This window comes from Pelophylax lessonae, assembly GCF_965119305.1.
Source record: "Pelophylax lessonae genome assembly, chromosome: 2".
NCBI lineage: Eukaryota > Metazoa > Chordata > Amphibia > Anura > Ranidae > Pelophylax > Pelophylax lessonae.
In genome coordinates this window covers 449159835-449175753 of record NC_138769.1, presented here as the reverse complement: position 1 = coordinate 449175753, position 15919 = coordinate 449159835, and the positions used below count along the sequence as shown (strand labels likewise).

Below are 15919 nucleotides of genomic sequence, written 5' to 3'. Positions count from 1 at the left end.
ATAAAACATGGCGGACCGCCGCAGCGATCGCTGTAATGTGCCCCAAACATGATAAAATCATGCCCCACAGCACACAGCCATTCACACATGCACAGGCTGACACAGACAGTGCAGCACAGCCCCCCCTCCTTGCAGCCCACAGCATGCAGCCAGAGAGATAGGGAACTTAACAGTGTGAACACAGGCAGGGTTACACAGTCCCAGACTGACACCCCCCAACAGACAGGTCCCCACACAGATACACTTACCTCCTAGATGGCGTGGGGGACCCGCACAGGCGAACAAGCCACTGCACATGTGACAGGGAGAGTCGCATCCTGGACGCAGAAGAACTAGGGTTGAGAAACCGCACAGCGTCCAGTGAGGTAGCCACCTCACCATAGCATCCCTGCACCGAACAAGGATGGGTCGTTCATCGTGCCAGGAGCGATACCTGACTGAACGCTCGATGGCAGGCTGGGAAGCCAATGACCCACAACCTGCGACCAGGGGGATCAGCCCGAGACCCAGCCCGCACAAATCCTCTTCATCAGAAGAACTAACTAATGCTGACAAAAACAACAGCTAAGTAAAGAGAGAGAAAAAACTCAAACAAAATCAAAAAAGAATAGAGAAAGGCTGAGACAAAATGCCCCAGCATAGAGACATCCAGCTACTCCTGACAAGCTAGACATTGAAACTGAAGTATGGATACAGGAAGTAGGAGGGTATTGACTGAGGGGACCACCCCCTGGGGGTGGGATATGTTAAAAGCTTTTATATTAACATATTCTGTTGCCTAGCTACTCCTTCGGAGCAAAGTCTAATACCCCATTGTGACGAATATGAAGATAGCGGTGACTGTCGGAGGACGTAAGAGAAACATTTTTGCAATAAGCGTATTTTGATTGGTTTGCTCAAAAGTTAGCGCGTCTACTAACTACGGGAAAGATTTATGTAATTTTTTTTTTTTTTCCACTAGTAATGGCGGCGATCTGCGATTTTTAGCGGGACTGCAACATTGCGGCGGACAGATGGGACCCCTGACATTTTTGACACTTTTGGGGGGGACCAGTGACATTACTACAGTAATCAGTGCTAAAAATATGCACTGTTACTGTATTACATTGGTAGGGAAGGGGTTAATACTGTGGGTGATCAAGGGGTTAAATGTGATCCTAGGGGAGTGATTCCAACTGTGGGGGGGTCGGGGCTTGTGAAATGATCACAGAGACCTGTAATCCTACATAAAAGGATCACAGGCACTCTGATCATTCCAGAGATAAGAACGGTCAGCTGTGTTTACAGCAGCTGACCATCGTCCTCTCTCAGCGGGGAACGAAAGTGTCAGGCGGCAATCGGAGCCGCCTGCACAGTGCATGCGAGTCCCCTGCTGCCGAGTGGGGGCAGAAGCGTGTCAGCGGCAGCACCCGCTGGTCCCCTAGCTGCAGGCGCGCGACTGACGTATACCTACGTCGGTTTGCGCAGCAGGGGCTGCCTGCCGCAGCATAACTGCGCCGGGTGGTCCTTAAGTGGTTAAGGTGGTATTAAACTTAAAAGCAAAAATGTAATATATTGCAGCTTATCAATCATGATGTGATGACTGCATTCATTTCTTTTTTTAGATTTTTTTTTCACCTGGTGATGCAGCCAGTAACATGCTGTAATCAGAGTACCCACAAAAAAGGATGGAAGAGCAACAGAGACACCTTTGTACAGTGGCATTGTCTTTAGTGGGGAGGGGAAAGGTTAGAGGCAACAGCAGATTTAAAGCGGCGTTCCACCCAAAAGTGGAACTCTTGATTATCTGTCTCCTCCCCACATTTGGCAACTTTCAGGGGGGGAGCTGTTTTTAACAGGTACCCTGTCCCCACCTCCGTCGGACCTCATTGTGGTGAGGTACGTCAGAAGTTAGGCCCCCTCTTCCTCCTTCCTCTGCTGCCAAGCCAGTAAGAGAGCGCAGCACGCGTTGCGCATGCGCAGTAGCGACCTGGCCGTGAAGAAGCATGGCTTCACTGCCAGGTTCCCTTACCGGCAATGGCGGTTACAGTACCCGACAGCTGATGGAGACATCGTCTTTGGTGCCGACATTACTGGATCCCAGGACAGGCAAGCGCCCTTATATTAAAAGTCAGCAGCTACAGTTATGTGTAGCTGCTGACTTTGAATTTTTGGAGAGGGAGGCCAGAACATCGCTTTAAGTACACTGACATATTGAAGGTGAACATCAGCTTACATTTTTTAATCAGTTACAGCTTTGTTCCTTTTGAGATAAAAAAAAACTGATCATTGTTAGCACCCCTGCAAGTGTTAAATAGTTTGTCTAAATGCTCTAACTGCTACATCAGCAGGACAACGTTTAAAAACAGATTTACTGGTTAGATCACCAGGAAAAGATAAAGAAAAGAAAGCATAAAAAAAACAAATCGCAGCCTTTACATCCAAGAATGGGTAAGCTGCGATAGAATAAAATGTTTGCTTTTGGGTTTAATGCTGCATTAAGCTGGCCATATCAAAATACAGCCAGTTCAGGAGGATCAGAATGGACTTCAATCCATCTATAGCCGTTCCAGTTTGTGAGAAGTCGCTCTAATGATTGACTTCTCGCAAATTGGCTTGTTGGAAAATTTGTGTTTGAACAGCACTGCAGTGAGAATTCCTCCTTCCACCTCGCTTGTAAGGAGAAGGAAATCTATTCAGCCCGCTTGCTTACCGAAAAAAATGGATGCATGGCCAGTCTTACTGTTTCTATGAGATAAAGCCAAACACATTTGCTTTTCCACTGCATTAATGCATTTTTTATAGCCATAATAGTTCCACAATTGTACAGTAGCTAGGTCTTTTAGCATCACTATGTCCATACCTACCATTGCACAGGTATGTGCTGTCATTTCATCAACTCTCATTTTAAGGCTTTGGTTGTTAACTCAGCCAGGTCTGTAAAGCAACATAGGTGCACCTACCTACTAAAAAACTCCAGTGGCACTAAAGTTAGCAACAAAAGAAAGAACATCCACATATCCCCCACCCCATCCTTTCCACACAAAGTAGCTTGTTTTTGGGAAACAGATAAATCAATGAATTTGCTCTCGCAGTGATAAAGAAAACATGTTTGATTGCAGGAAATATACTAAGACAGGGATTCCCAAACTACGGCCCTGTAGTTTTTCAGGAACTACAACTCCCACCATGCCTTTGTATGTGAATGTCCGAGTTTTACAATGCCTTGTGGGATGTGTAGTTCTGCAAGAGCTACAGGGCCGTAGTTTGGGAATCCCTGTACTAAGAAACAATTTGCCTGCTGATCTGCCATAATAAGATGCCTCTCAACAATAAACACAGCAACAAATAAAAGATAATCCTGATCGTAACCAGGAGACCAGACTGCTGGCATGACCCAAGCACTTTCAGGGATACTCTTCATCAGTTGTGCAATAAATCCAAGCACTTGTTAATTCTTACTTTTGACAGTGGTCGGCTGGTGTGCATCTTCAGGACCTGTAGACATCAGGCTGTTGCCCATTCTGATTGAAAACTGGCAGTGCATGTTAGTGGCTAAATTAACTGACAAGGGATGCTAGGATTTGCAACTCCTAAAGCCAGCCATAGATGGATCGATTCTCGGACAGTTCAGCAGGGACTGGCCGAGAATCAATCCATCTATGTTCAGACTTATTGTACCATAGTTGATCCATCGATTGACTTGGATACAACCAGCATGCTGGACTTTTAGCATACAATTACTGCTAGCGGCTAGCAGTAATCACTGTGTTCTCCCTTCAAGGAGTCTTCCCTCTTCCCACTGGGAGAACACAATAGCGCAGTAGGGGGGGATTTTCCCAACAACACTGACTTGTGGTTGCAGGAAAGAAAATTGCATAATCTATGGCCTGTTTTAAAGCCCATTACCAGGCATCTTTTTTTATTCAACTTGTCCCCCAGACAGAGTGAAAAATAACACTTGTTTTTTTTTGGTTGAACCGGATGGACTTGTGTCTTTTTTCAACCTGAACCGGATGGACTTGTGTCTTTTTTCAACCTGAACCGGATGGACTTGTGTCTTTTTTCAACCTGAACCGGATGGACTTGTGTCTTTTTTCAACCTGACTAACTATGTAAATCAGCTCAGACTGTAATAGTAAAATGTAAGGTGGGTAAAAATCAATGATTAAAAAAAATAATAAAATGATTTTTATTTATCATTTTTTTTTTTTTTTAATAAAATGCTTTTGGAGTAAAAATCTATCTAAAAAGAGTTTTCTATTTAAGATACCAGAATAATTTAGTTTCTTCAATGTGACATGCAGCTTAGTTATGTAGCATAAGGCTGTATATTCTGCAATATTTACATTTTTGGTAAACCCAATTAATGTACTGCATTGATGCATTCACACAGATTTACAGTAACCATGAGATAAAACAAAGTTCAGGAATATTTCTTTATCCCATTGTTTTGCAAATCTATGTACATTACAAACTGTATGACTAAGTTGGTTCGGATGTTGCTGTTTTACTAACCTGACAGCTTATTTTTCAAAATAGGAAACCTTAAATTTTGTTTGCAAATATTAAAGTTTATAACTACCAACAAGAATTCTGCTGGCCATGCACTAGCCAAAAAAAAAATCGTTCTAAAATCCAGTTAATGGGCGCAAATAGAAAATTGGTTTTAACTTTTCAGAGCCGAAAAATCGAAGGAACAGTTTGGAAAATTCTGCCGAACGAATGATAAATTTGAAAGGTTAATGTGTTTTTCGCCCGAACTGTTTGAACTAGGCATATTTGACAAAATGAACAAAAAACAGATTCATTTATGTCCATTGAGCGATTTATCGTTCGAAATTCAGTCATTACTTGATGGCACGATTGTCTGCTCTGACGGACGATTTTTTGTTTTTTTCGAAAATGAGTTAGAACGATTTTTTGGCTTGTGTATGGCCAGCTTAAGTCCTTACATTTAAAGAGCACCTGTCATTTCAGATTCTTCATGGCAGCGCCTGTTAGAAGGCATCCACTCACCTGCTGCTGCCACGTCCCTAACCTTGTTGTGTCACTGCCACATCACCAGCCCTCCCATTAAAGTGAATAGGACTGTCGGTAAGTCAACAGCGGGTCAGTGAAGGAGCCACTGCGGGACAGAGATGACAGTTGTTCTTTAAAAATTATGATTTATATCGAGTCAATTTAAATCAAGCCTTTTTACTAGCGATTTAAACAGACTTTAATTTAATTAAATCCACCCTTCTAAAATGTATTCTAAAGTTATCTCCTGCAGTACTTTTATTCCACCACAAGATGCCCTCAGTCTTCAATGTTGAATGACACCCAGCGTCAAAATAATGAGAACATGACAACATATTAGAAATGAATGGGTGTCATAGCCCTGCCCCCTCATTCAAGTGTGCAGCTAGTGTGAACAGGCCTTCATAGCGTATTCATGCAGACAGTGATGCTAAAATCAACATGTCAGAACTGCTTCCTGCAACTCCGAGGACTACCCACTGTTGGACTACTTTGGAAGTAAAGAGTGTCACATGACCAGACAATAAAGTTACTGTATATAAACCCTAACACTGAACTTCTTATTTGCCCCTGTCTATATCTTCTCCCCCCACTCCCCCCCTTTCGACTGTCACATCTATATTCAGTCTTCAGCATCCTGAGATGTTACCAGATCAATATGCTCTGAGATTTGCACAGATTATTTTTTGAAATGTAAACATATCCTTTTTTAAAGCTGGTAATGTCTGCTCCTCGTACGTCAACATATTTACCATTTCTGTGTTTAAAACCTTTTTTTTTTTTATTTTTTTTTTTTATCCCTATGTTAGTGACATGAGATCGGATTTTATGCACTCTTCAGGCTGAAATTGTCAATATTTTGCTAAAAAAAAGTAAGCCTCTCAATTTCTCCATCTTGGCCTGGTAAATATACCACTTTGTTGTATCGGTTTTACAATAATAAAATATGCACCTTTTCTGTCTTGTGTGTTGGCCTCTACTGTGCAGTGCAGTGGAAAGCAGGGACGTGGAGACAAGCAAAAAGATCAGCAAGAGCTGCAGGGGTCCAAGAAGACGGACACTCCCTGAAGCGTCCACGAGAGATAATTATTCAGTCTCTTTTTACAGATACGTGCTTGGTTAGTAATATCTGGTTTTTATATGACGGGTCACTTTAGTAAAGTGCAACAAAGAGCACTTAGTCTTGCCCTGCAATTTTTGTAAATTACATTAGTCAATAAGGAAATCACCAGATTAACCACTTAAGGACCAGGCCTATTTCTGTTTACAAGTTAAAATCTGTATTTTTTGCTAGAAAATGACTTAGAACCCCAAACATTATATATATATATATATATATATATATATATATATATATATATATATATATATATTTTTTTTTTTAGGAAAGACTCTGGAGAATAAAATGGCGGTCTTTGCAATATGTCACACGATATTTGCGCTGCGGTCTTTTAAACACAGTTTTTTGGGGAAAAATACATTTCACTGCATCTAAAAAAACGAAACAGTAAAGTTAGCCCAATTTTTTTCTATAATGTAAAAGATAATGTTACGCCGAGTAGATACCCAACATGTCATGCTTCAAAATTGCGCAGGCTCGTGGAATGGTGACAAAACATTGGTACTTAAAAATCTCCAAAGGCGATGCTTTAAAAATTTCTACAGGTTACCAGTTTACAGAGGAGGTCTACAGCTAGAATTATTGCTCTCGCTCTTAACGATTGCGGCGATACCTCACGTGTGATTTGAACTCCGTTTACATACGCGTGCGCGACTTGCGTATGCGGCGGTGGGACAGGGCGCTTTAATTTTTTTTTTCTTCTTTATTTTATCTTTTATTTACACACTGTCCCTTTAAAAATGTTTTTTTTTTTTAATCACTTTTATTCCTATTACAAGGAATGGGAACATCCTTTGTAATAGAAATAAGCAGGACAGGTCCTCTAACTCTTAATGTGATATCTGGAATCAAAAAGACCTCAGATCTCACATCTACAGTAAAAACCATAAAAAAAAAAAGGGGGCCCTTTAACCACTTGCCGACTGCCTAACGCAGATCTACGTTGGCAGTCAGCCCCTCACAGGCAAAGCGACGTAGGTCTACGTCGCTAGCCTGTGAGGGTCTAGGGAGCGAGCGCGCGGTCACGCAACCCCCCGCGCGTGTGACCAGCGGACCCGATGTCCGCTGGTCACTCGGCGATCGGCGGGGGAGAGGGAGAAAGTCAGACGGCTTGTGTAAACAAACCGCCTGTCATTCTCCCCGGTGTATGAAGGATGATCATACGGTTCTACTATGTAGAACCGTCGATCACTCTTCATACATCTGAAGCCACAGCCAATCACAGTAGAAAGCAAGCCCCTAGGGACACACACAGCCCCTCCCTCTCAAATAAAGTTAACCCCTTCACTACCAGTGTATTTTTACAGTAACAGTGCATATGTATAGCACTGATTACTGTAGAAATGTCACTGGTAACCCCAAAAGTGTCAAAAATGTCAGTCAAGGGTCCGATCTGTCCGCCGCAATGTCGCAGTACCGCAAAAAAAAAAAAAAAAAAAAAAAAAAAAAAAATCGCAGATCGCCACCATTACGCGTTAAAAAAAAAAAAAAAACAACAAAAATGACAAAAATCTTTCCCTTTGTTAGTAAACGCGATAACTTTTGCGCAAACCAATCAAAATACGCTTTTTGCGATTTTTTTTACCAAACATAGGTAGCATAAAACAAATTGGCCGAAAATGTTAAAAAATTTTGATTTTTACATTTTTTTGGGGGGGAATTTCATATAAAAAAATGTGAAAAATATTGCTATTTTTGCAAAATTGACGCTCTTTTTTTGTTTATAGCGCGTGATCAAAAAGTCGCACAGGTGATCAAATACCACCAAAAGAAAGCTCTGTTTGTGGGGAAAAAAAGGACGCCAAATTCGTTTAGGTACAGCGTCGCACGACCACGCAATTGTCCGTTAAAGTCACGCAGTGCCGAATCGCAAAATACCCCCTGGTCAGGAAGGGGATAAAATCTTCCGGGGCTTATGTGGTTAAGGCCGTTGGGAGGAAGCGACATATAAAGTCACTCCAGTCCTCCGAGGCCATAGAGTCGAGTGGGGGCGAGTTTGTCCTCACTCGACTTCCTGCCTAGGACTCCATCGGACTCAATCGTTTTCCTTCCCCGCTACTGACGGCTCCGGTAAGCGGAAAAATGACCAGGAAGCGGTGGGAGGGGGGCACCTCTCCCACCGCCTATAAAAGTGATCCAGTGGCGATTCCGCAGAATGTTTTTGTTTTCGGCCTTTTTTTTTCATTTATAAAATAAAAAATCCAGTGGTGATCAAATACCACCAAAAAAAAAGGTCTACTTGAAAAACGTGAAAAAAAATATATACATTTCATTTGTGTGCAGCATTGCATGACTGCATAAATGTCAGTTATAAAAGCGCAATGATAAATAGCAAAAAGCTAATGGTAAAGGATATCTCCTGATTTTTTTTTTTTTAAAAGGCAAACTGGCCCAAAATAGTAAAAAAATAAATAAATAAAAAATATATATTTTTGTAACTGGATATTTCTTGCTACTACCATAACATACCACCAAAGAACAACCCAAAATATTTACTCCTGCTCATCGCAGCGTACCACATATGTGTATGTTAGTTTTTGCTTGTACCCGTAGTACAGCCCCGAATCAATAGTTCACATTTTGCTTTTTTTTTTTTCCTATGTATGTCTATGGGGATTGCGGATGTCAGCGGATGACACCGCTGACATCCGATTTTCCTTCCTTTCCGTTTTTTTAAACGGAAGAAAAAATAGGAACAATAAGGAGTGATAAATATATGAAAATTACAATCCTATAAATACACTCACCCTGCGCTAAAATAAATAAGAAGGCACAAGAATAAAATCAATAGTACCGACTTGACGTCAAAGCAGCTGCTATAAAGGAAAGATCAACTGCAAAAAGGTGTCCGATAATATTAAGAGGCAAAATAATATATTCAAACACTAGCAGCGCTATATAAACAAACTGAAGAATAAAATCCAAAGTCCTTAAATTGGTATTTCCAGGTCATGTGGTAGGTTGGTTAGACACAATCCTTTATCCCAGGGAGGGTGTGAGGGGTCCTGGCCGTAGCACCTGATTTCCACCACCACTTTGTGCTCCCCCCCCTATCCCACCGTACAATATAGACGAGAGCTGGGGACATTGGTGAGTAGTGGATATGAAAATCATATTATAACTAAGAAGGAGAAACAATACCTAGTACCCAGCTTTAGCCGCATTCCAACCATTTACACGCTGCCCAAAGTCCATAAGGACCAGATTAATCCCCCAGCGAGACCGATTGTGAATGGAATTCAGTCAGTTACAGCTAGGCTTGGAGAGTACCTTGACTCCTTCCTTCAAACCAGTGTACTCCAACTCAAATCTTACTTGCGGGATACCAAAGCGTTTTTGTTAGCATTAAGAGAGGTGCAGTTACCAACTAACCAAGATGTTTTCTTGGTTACTGGAGATGTCTCCTCTCTATATACAATCATACAACATGACGATGCTTTATTGGCATTTAATTGGGCATTTAGCAAACGGGACGACATCCCAGATATCCAAAAGCGGTTTTTGAGGGATGTACTAGACTTTTGTCTAGCTCGAAATTACTTTTGGTTTGATCAAGTGTTTTACCAGCAGCAGAGAGGGGTTGCCATGGGGGCCAAATTCGCTCCGAGTTTGGCCAACATCTTTATGGGAGAGTGGGAAGATAGGTTCATTTATGCAGCCCAGCACGAAGAGCTGATCTTATATCGCAGATATATTGACGATCTGTTCTTCCTGTGGGCCGGTTCTGAGTCCTCCCTACAGTCATTCTGTGACAAATTGAATGATAACCGGAACAACATAAAATTGGACTTTAATTGGAGCCGAGAGAGTGTCCACTTTCTGGATGTGGAGATATCCATCTTGGAAGGTGGGCTGAGGACTCAAGTTTTCTTTAAGCCCACCGACCGAAATGGGTATCTCCCTGTCCAGAGTGGACATCACCATCAATGGTTATCTAATATCCCCAGGGGACAGTTCCTTCGGGTCAGAAGGAATTGTACTCTAGATGAGGATTATAGGACACAGTCACTAGTTCTTAAGCAGAGGTTTGTGGAAAAAGGTTATCAAGAGAGCAAACTAGATAACACTATTAGGGAAATAGGTACTCTATCCCAAGATGAATGTTTGACAGACTCGGTGAAGGTTAGAACGCAAACACATGAATGGAGTTTCATCTCACAGTATAGTGCCCAATACCGAGAAGTAGAAGAAATTGTGAACAGACATTGGCCGGTTCTTTGTATGGACAAAGTCTTGAGAGAATTTCTTCCTGAGCGCCCAACCTTCATATATAAAAGGGGACCGACTTTTGGTGACGAGGTGGTCAAAAAAGTGTTGGACCCCCCTGTAAGACCGAAGATGTTTTGGGACAATTCTACAGGCTTCTTTGCATGCAGGAGATGCAAGTCCTGCAAACAGGTTAATACCCATTTAAGAAACTTCACAAGTTTCTCTTCACCATCAAATGGACTTACTTTTACAATCAAAGATTTAATTACCTGCAGCAGTGTACACGTTGTGTACTGCATCCAATGCCCATGTAACTTATTATACATTGGAAGGACAAAACGTGCATTGTCGGTCAGGATATCGGAGCACATTACTAATATTAAAAATGGCTTCAAAGATCATAATCTATCCTTACACTTTCGAAATGTGCATAACAAGGATCCCACTATGTTAAAGTTTTGGGGTGTGGAGAAGGTGGATCCAGTGTGGAGGGGATCCAACATGGTCCGCGAAATATCGAAACGCGAGACCAATTGGATCTACCAGACTGATAGTCTGCACCCAAAGGGACTTAATGTCGACCTAGACATTAACTGCTTTATAAGCAACTATTGATGTCCGGGGATAATATATTTATTTACTTGGAACAGTAAAAACACGTGACAGTAGTTGATATAAGGTCTCGCTTTGCACATTTATTCAAAGTAATACTGGACTAGTGCTTTATTATTAACTTTCTTTTGTTGGGAGTGTATGAGATCACCGTAGAATTAGGTACCTTTGGTGATTATTATGTTATATCCGTATGTAACTTTTAATCATAATTTTTTAATTTTAAATTTTAATCTTGATATATTATTTTATTTTTTAGATAAATGAGACAATTTAATTTTAAACTGTTTTCTATCAGGGATGTGAAGTTTACCTTATCTATTGCATGCTTACAATTAACTCTCTTTTTTATGAGACTATTTATGAGCTCTATATGTGTGGTTTTAACAATGACATATATTTTATGTTAGGTGAATGGCATTCAGTGAAATTTATTTATGCATTCATGCCTCTAAATAACTAACATTTCAGGCCAAAGATCCTGGATTTCCTGTGATTTGGTTTAAGGATGCGGCTAGATGACAACCCCCCACGTGCGGGGATGTGTGGAATTTCGTGTCTGTGAGACGCGAGATATGACATTCAGCACAGGGAGGTATCTTCCTGTAGCATCGTCATCAAAGCCGACCGGATGTTTACATCAATGACGCACTTCCGGCGTGCCGCAAGTCCCGCGCTGTGACGCGGGGCGGAGCGTGTCTATACGCCGGAAGTGAGCATTACCGGAAATACGTAATGGTCATTCACTTCCGGGTGACGCTGGTTTTGGCGAGAGTGCGCTTGTGCCGGCACATTTATAAATAGCTTACGACCGCGCCGCGCACACGGGCTCTCTGTGGAAGTCGGAGGACGAAACGCGTCAGAGCCGTAGTGCGCGGTCGCATAAGGACATCTACATACACGCCTGGAGCTCTTTCCAGATTGCACAAGGTTTGGTACAGAGTGATCAAGCGGAATTTACATTACATTTCTACTCAATGCCTTCACTATTTATTACCTCCTGTAAGTAGACATCCTGAGGGGAGCGGGGCTACATTTTGTTGTTTTTAGTGTTTAATAAACGTCATTGGCGGAATTACACTATTGTCGCCCCACTCTGTTCACTTACATGGTCTGTTGGCAACGGAGGAGAGTGTACAGCTAATAGAGGAAAAGTGGTCCAGTGTCCAATGCTGTAATCTAGTGGTGGAGTCCCTTGAAGGATCTTGATTCACCATCCTCTGGTGAGTTTTAAGAATAGGGGGGGGGGGCACAAAGTGGTGGTGGAAATCAGGTGCTACGGCCAGGACCCCTCACACCCTCCCTGGGATAAAGGATTGTGTCTAACCAACCTACCACATGACCTGGAAATACCAATTTAAGGACTTTGGATTTTATTCTTCAGTTTGTTTATATAGCGCTGCTAGTGTTTGAATATATTATTTTGCCTCTTAATATTATCGGACACCTTTTTGCGGAAGAAAAAATAGGGTTCTGTTCCGTTCCAAAAAACGGAACAGAACTGAAAGGAAGCAAATCGGATGTCAGCAGATGGTCATCTGCTGACATCCGCAATCTCATTGACATGCATTATGTCCGTATATCACCCACAAACGGATGGGGTAATATACGGACATACGGAACGCCCATGTGAAAGAGCCCAAAGAGAAAACACAAGAGGGGGGGGGGGGGGCTTCACAGTGATTGATAACTGTGATAGCCAAATCAGAGGCATCACAGAGAGCAGGTGACCCAGAACCAACCATTCTGGGTCCTGATCATTCTAACGGGGCTCTTAGTGAGCCCATAGTCTCTGTGCTGGGAGTGCGCATGCTCCCAGCACAAAGGGAGGTACGCAAAAAATATTTGCATACTGTTGGCATAAAGGGGTTAAGGTAAATCTAAAGGAAAATTATTCAAGAAAATTGAGCATTAGGCCGCCATACATTATTCAATTTTCTTATTAACCACTTCTGGACCGCCCGCCGCGTATTTACGTTGCTACTTTGACATTAAATATCGGGGTTATGGCCGCAGCTAGCTGCCATAAACCCGGTATTTTTCTACACGGCCGGCAGTCCTCTTCACATAAAAGTTTTCCCACCACCACAGGATCATTTTTATGGGCAGCGGGAGAGTTGCCCCACCCCCTCCCAACGCTTCCCGGCCATCGGTAGTGGGGAAAATGATCCAATCCTTCTTTGTCCCAGACAGAAAGTCGAGTGAGGACAAGATGGCTCCCACTCGACTCTATGGCCTTGGAGGACCAGAGCTACGTCATGCGTCTCTTCCACCTATTGACCTTAAAGGGCCCATTTTTTTTTCTTGCTGGAAAAAGAAAATGACATTTTTTTCTTTTTACTGTAGATGTGAGGTGTGAGGTCTTTTTGACCCCAGATCTCACATTAAAGAGGACCTGACCTGCTTATTTCTATTACTGTTAATTAATGTTTACATTCCTTGTAATAGGAATAAAAGTGATCAAAAATTATTTTTTTTTAAAAAAAGGGACAGTGTAAAAATAAAGGTAAAATAAGCAAAAATAACCCCCCCCCCCAAAAAAAAAAACAAAGCACCCCGCCTTTCCAAGCTTGTGCGCAGATGAAAACACATACGCAAGTAGTGCCCACATATGTAAACAGTGTTTAAACCACATGTGAGGTATCGCCATGATCATTAGAGTGAGAGCAATAATTCTAGCCCTAGACCCCCTCTGTACCCCTAAATTGGTAGCCTGTAGAAATTTTTAAAGCATCGCCTATGGAGATTTTAAAGGTACCAATGTTTGTTGCCATTCCATGAGCGTGCGCAATTTTGAGGCATGACATGTTAGGTATCAATTTACTCGGCGCCACATTCGCTTTCACATTATAAAAAAAAAAAAAAATTGGGCTAACTTTACTGTTTTCATATTTTTATTTAATTCAAAAAAGTGTATTTTCTCCCCCAAAAAATGTGTTTGTAATCACACTGCGCAAATACGGTGTGATAAAGTAGTGCAACAATCTCCATTTTATTCTCTAGGGTCTCTTAAAAAAAAAAAAAAATGATTTTATATATATATATATATATATATATATATATATATATATATATATATATATATATATATATATATATATATATATAATGTTTGGGAATGTTAAGTAATTTTCTAACAAAAAACACAGATTCTATCTTGTAAACAACATGTCAGAACTAGGCCTGCTCCTTATGTGGGTAAGCTTTCATTTAGATTTACCTTAAACTATGTAGTGCAAGGTCCTGCCTGATTGCATACAAAGTGCTTAGGTTTGACCTCAAATTAAATAGTTTTGGTAAACTTAAAGAAAAATTATATAATGTATGGATAGCCTAAAGGTCCTTTCACACGGTGCCGTCCGTTCTCTGCTCTGCGGGGGAATCGATCCGCAGATCCCCGCTGAGCAGGCGGATGACAGCTCTGTCTCTGCGCTGTGTCCAGAGACGGAGCTGTCAGATCCCCGCTCTCCTCTATGGGGGAATCGGATGAGAACGGACCGCCTGTCCGTTCTCATCCGATCCAATCTGCCAGACAGATGGAAAATAGGGTTTCCATCCATCTGGATTTCACGGGCAGGATCGGAATCGGATAGCAGCAAGTGTCAGCGGAGATGTCTCCGCTGACATCCGCTGCCCCATAGAGGTGCATGGAGCATCCGATCAGGTCTGCCTGAAAAACTGACAGGCAGATCTGATCGGATCGTTTGTGTGAAAGGACCTTTACTTCCAAGTTTCCTTGCCTAGGCAAATGTCACACATCCCAGGTGTATTTAGGAGGGCAGGAGGAGTTTTCTCAGCTAAGCACACCCTCCTACCATCATGCCTGGGCTAAGGGCAGATGAATCCCAGAAAGTAAATGCTACATGAATCGCCTGCTCTTATTATTCAAGATGGCAGAAATGATTTTTTGGCAATTGAAAGAAGAAAAAAAAAAAAGATGGGGGAATGAGTGATATTTAGATAGACATAGATGCAGTGTGTAGGTCTGTGTTATCACCTGATTGTTTCTGTATATTATCACTGCTGTGTAAGGCCCCATTCACACCTGCATTTTTTTAGTGCAACAGCATTCACCTGAATGGGCTGCCCGAGTGCCAAAAAAAAAAAAAAAACCTTCCACACATTTTTGGGGGGCATTGTCCTGAAACAAAACACACATTTAATTGCACCGCAAACACAACATGCATGGAAATAGCCCTCAAAGCCAATAAATTGCAGGTCTGTTTTGGAGAAGTCAAGGACTTCGACCATCATTCATTCAATCATCATTTCACACTTCGTGCAAAGACTAGCTCATATCTCAGAGTTTATGCAGCTCATGACCTTACCTCTCCATAGGCGGCCACCCCGGGTCTCCAGGCACATGTCCCCACTGACCGCAGCACCACCGCTAACCCACGACTCCAGCAAGCAGCGGCCATGCTGACAGCACTAGACCAGGAGTCATAACCCGGAAGCAGAACATCCTCTACATTCTTCCAGCTGACTGCGAGAGATAGAGAGCTTTCAGGATCGCACTATTACTTCCGGTGTCCTTGCCGCGTCCCGCAGGAAGTGAGGGGAATGTGAAAGCTGTCTATGTGTTACATTGTATAACTGTGGTAGACAGCACAGGAGAAAGGTGACATTCTCATTATGGTTCTGGCTATGCTGGTCATATAGTGCTGCTATGTTTTATTTTTGTATTTTTATATATCGATGTCTTTAGTTGTATGCTTATCTTTAGAATGAAATACAATTACAGTGCCTTGTAAAAGTATTTATGCCACTTGAAATTTTCCAAATTTTGTCATGTTACAACTAAAAATGTAAATGTATTTTATTGGGATTTTATGTGATAGATCAATACAAAGTGGCACATAATTGTGAATTGGAAGGAAAGTGATGAATGTTTTTCAACATTTTTTACAAATAAATATGTGAAAAGTGTGTCATGCATTTGTATTCAGCCCCCCTTACTCTGATACCCCTAACTAA

At 41.8% G+C, this 15919-nt stretch overlaps 1 protein-coding gene across 1 annotated transcript in view; it reads right to left on the bottom strand.

Annotated features, from left to right (window-relative positions):
• Positions 1-15413, bottom strand: part of MRPS9 (mitochondrial ribosomal protein S9) — a 176842-nt gene extending 161429 nt beyond the window's left edge. Inside the window, exon 1 of the mRNA XM_082247389.1 lies at positions 15271-15413. Coding sequence (XP_082103515.1) covers positions 15271-15363 — 93 coding nt within the window. The 5' untranslated portion in view covers positions 15364-15413. The remainder of the gene's footprint in view (positions 1-15270) is intronic.
• Between the last annotated feature and the right edge of the window lie 506 nt (positions 15414-15919).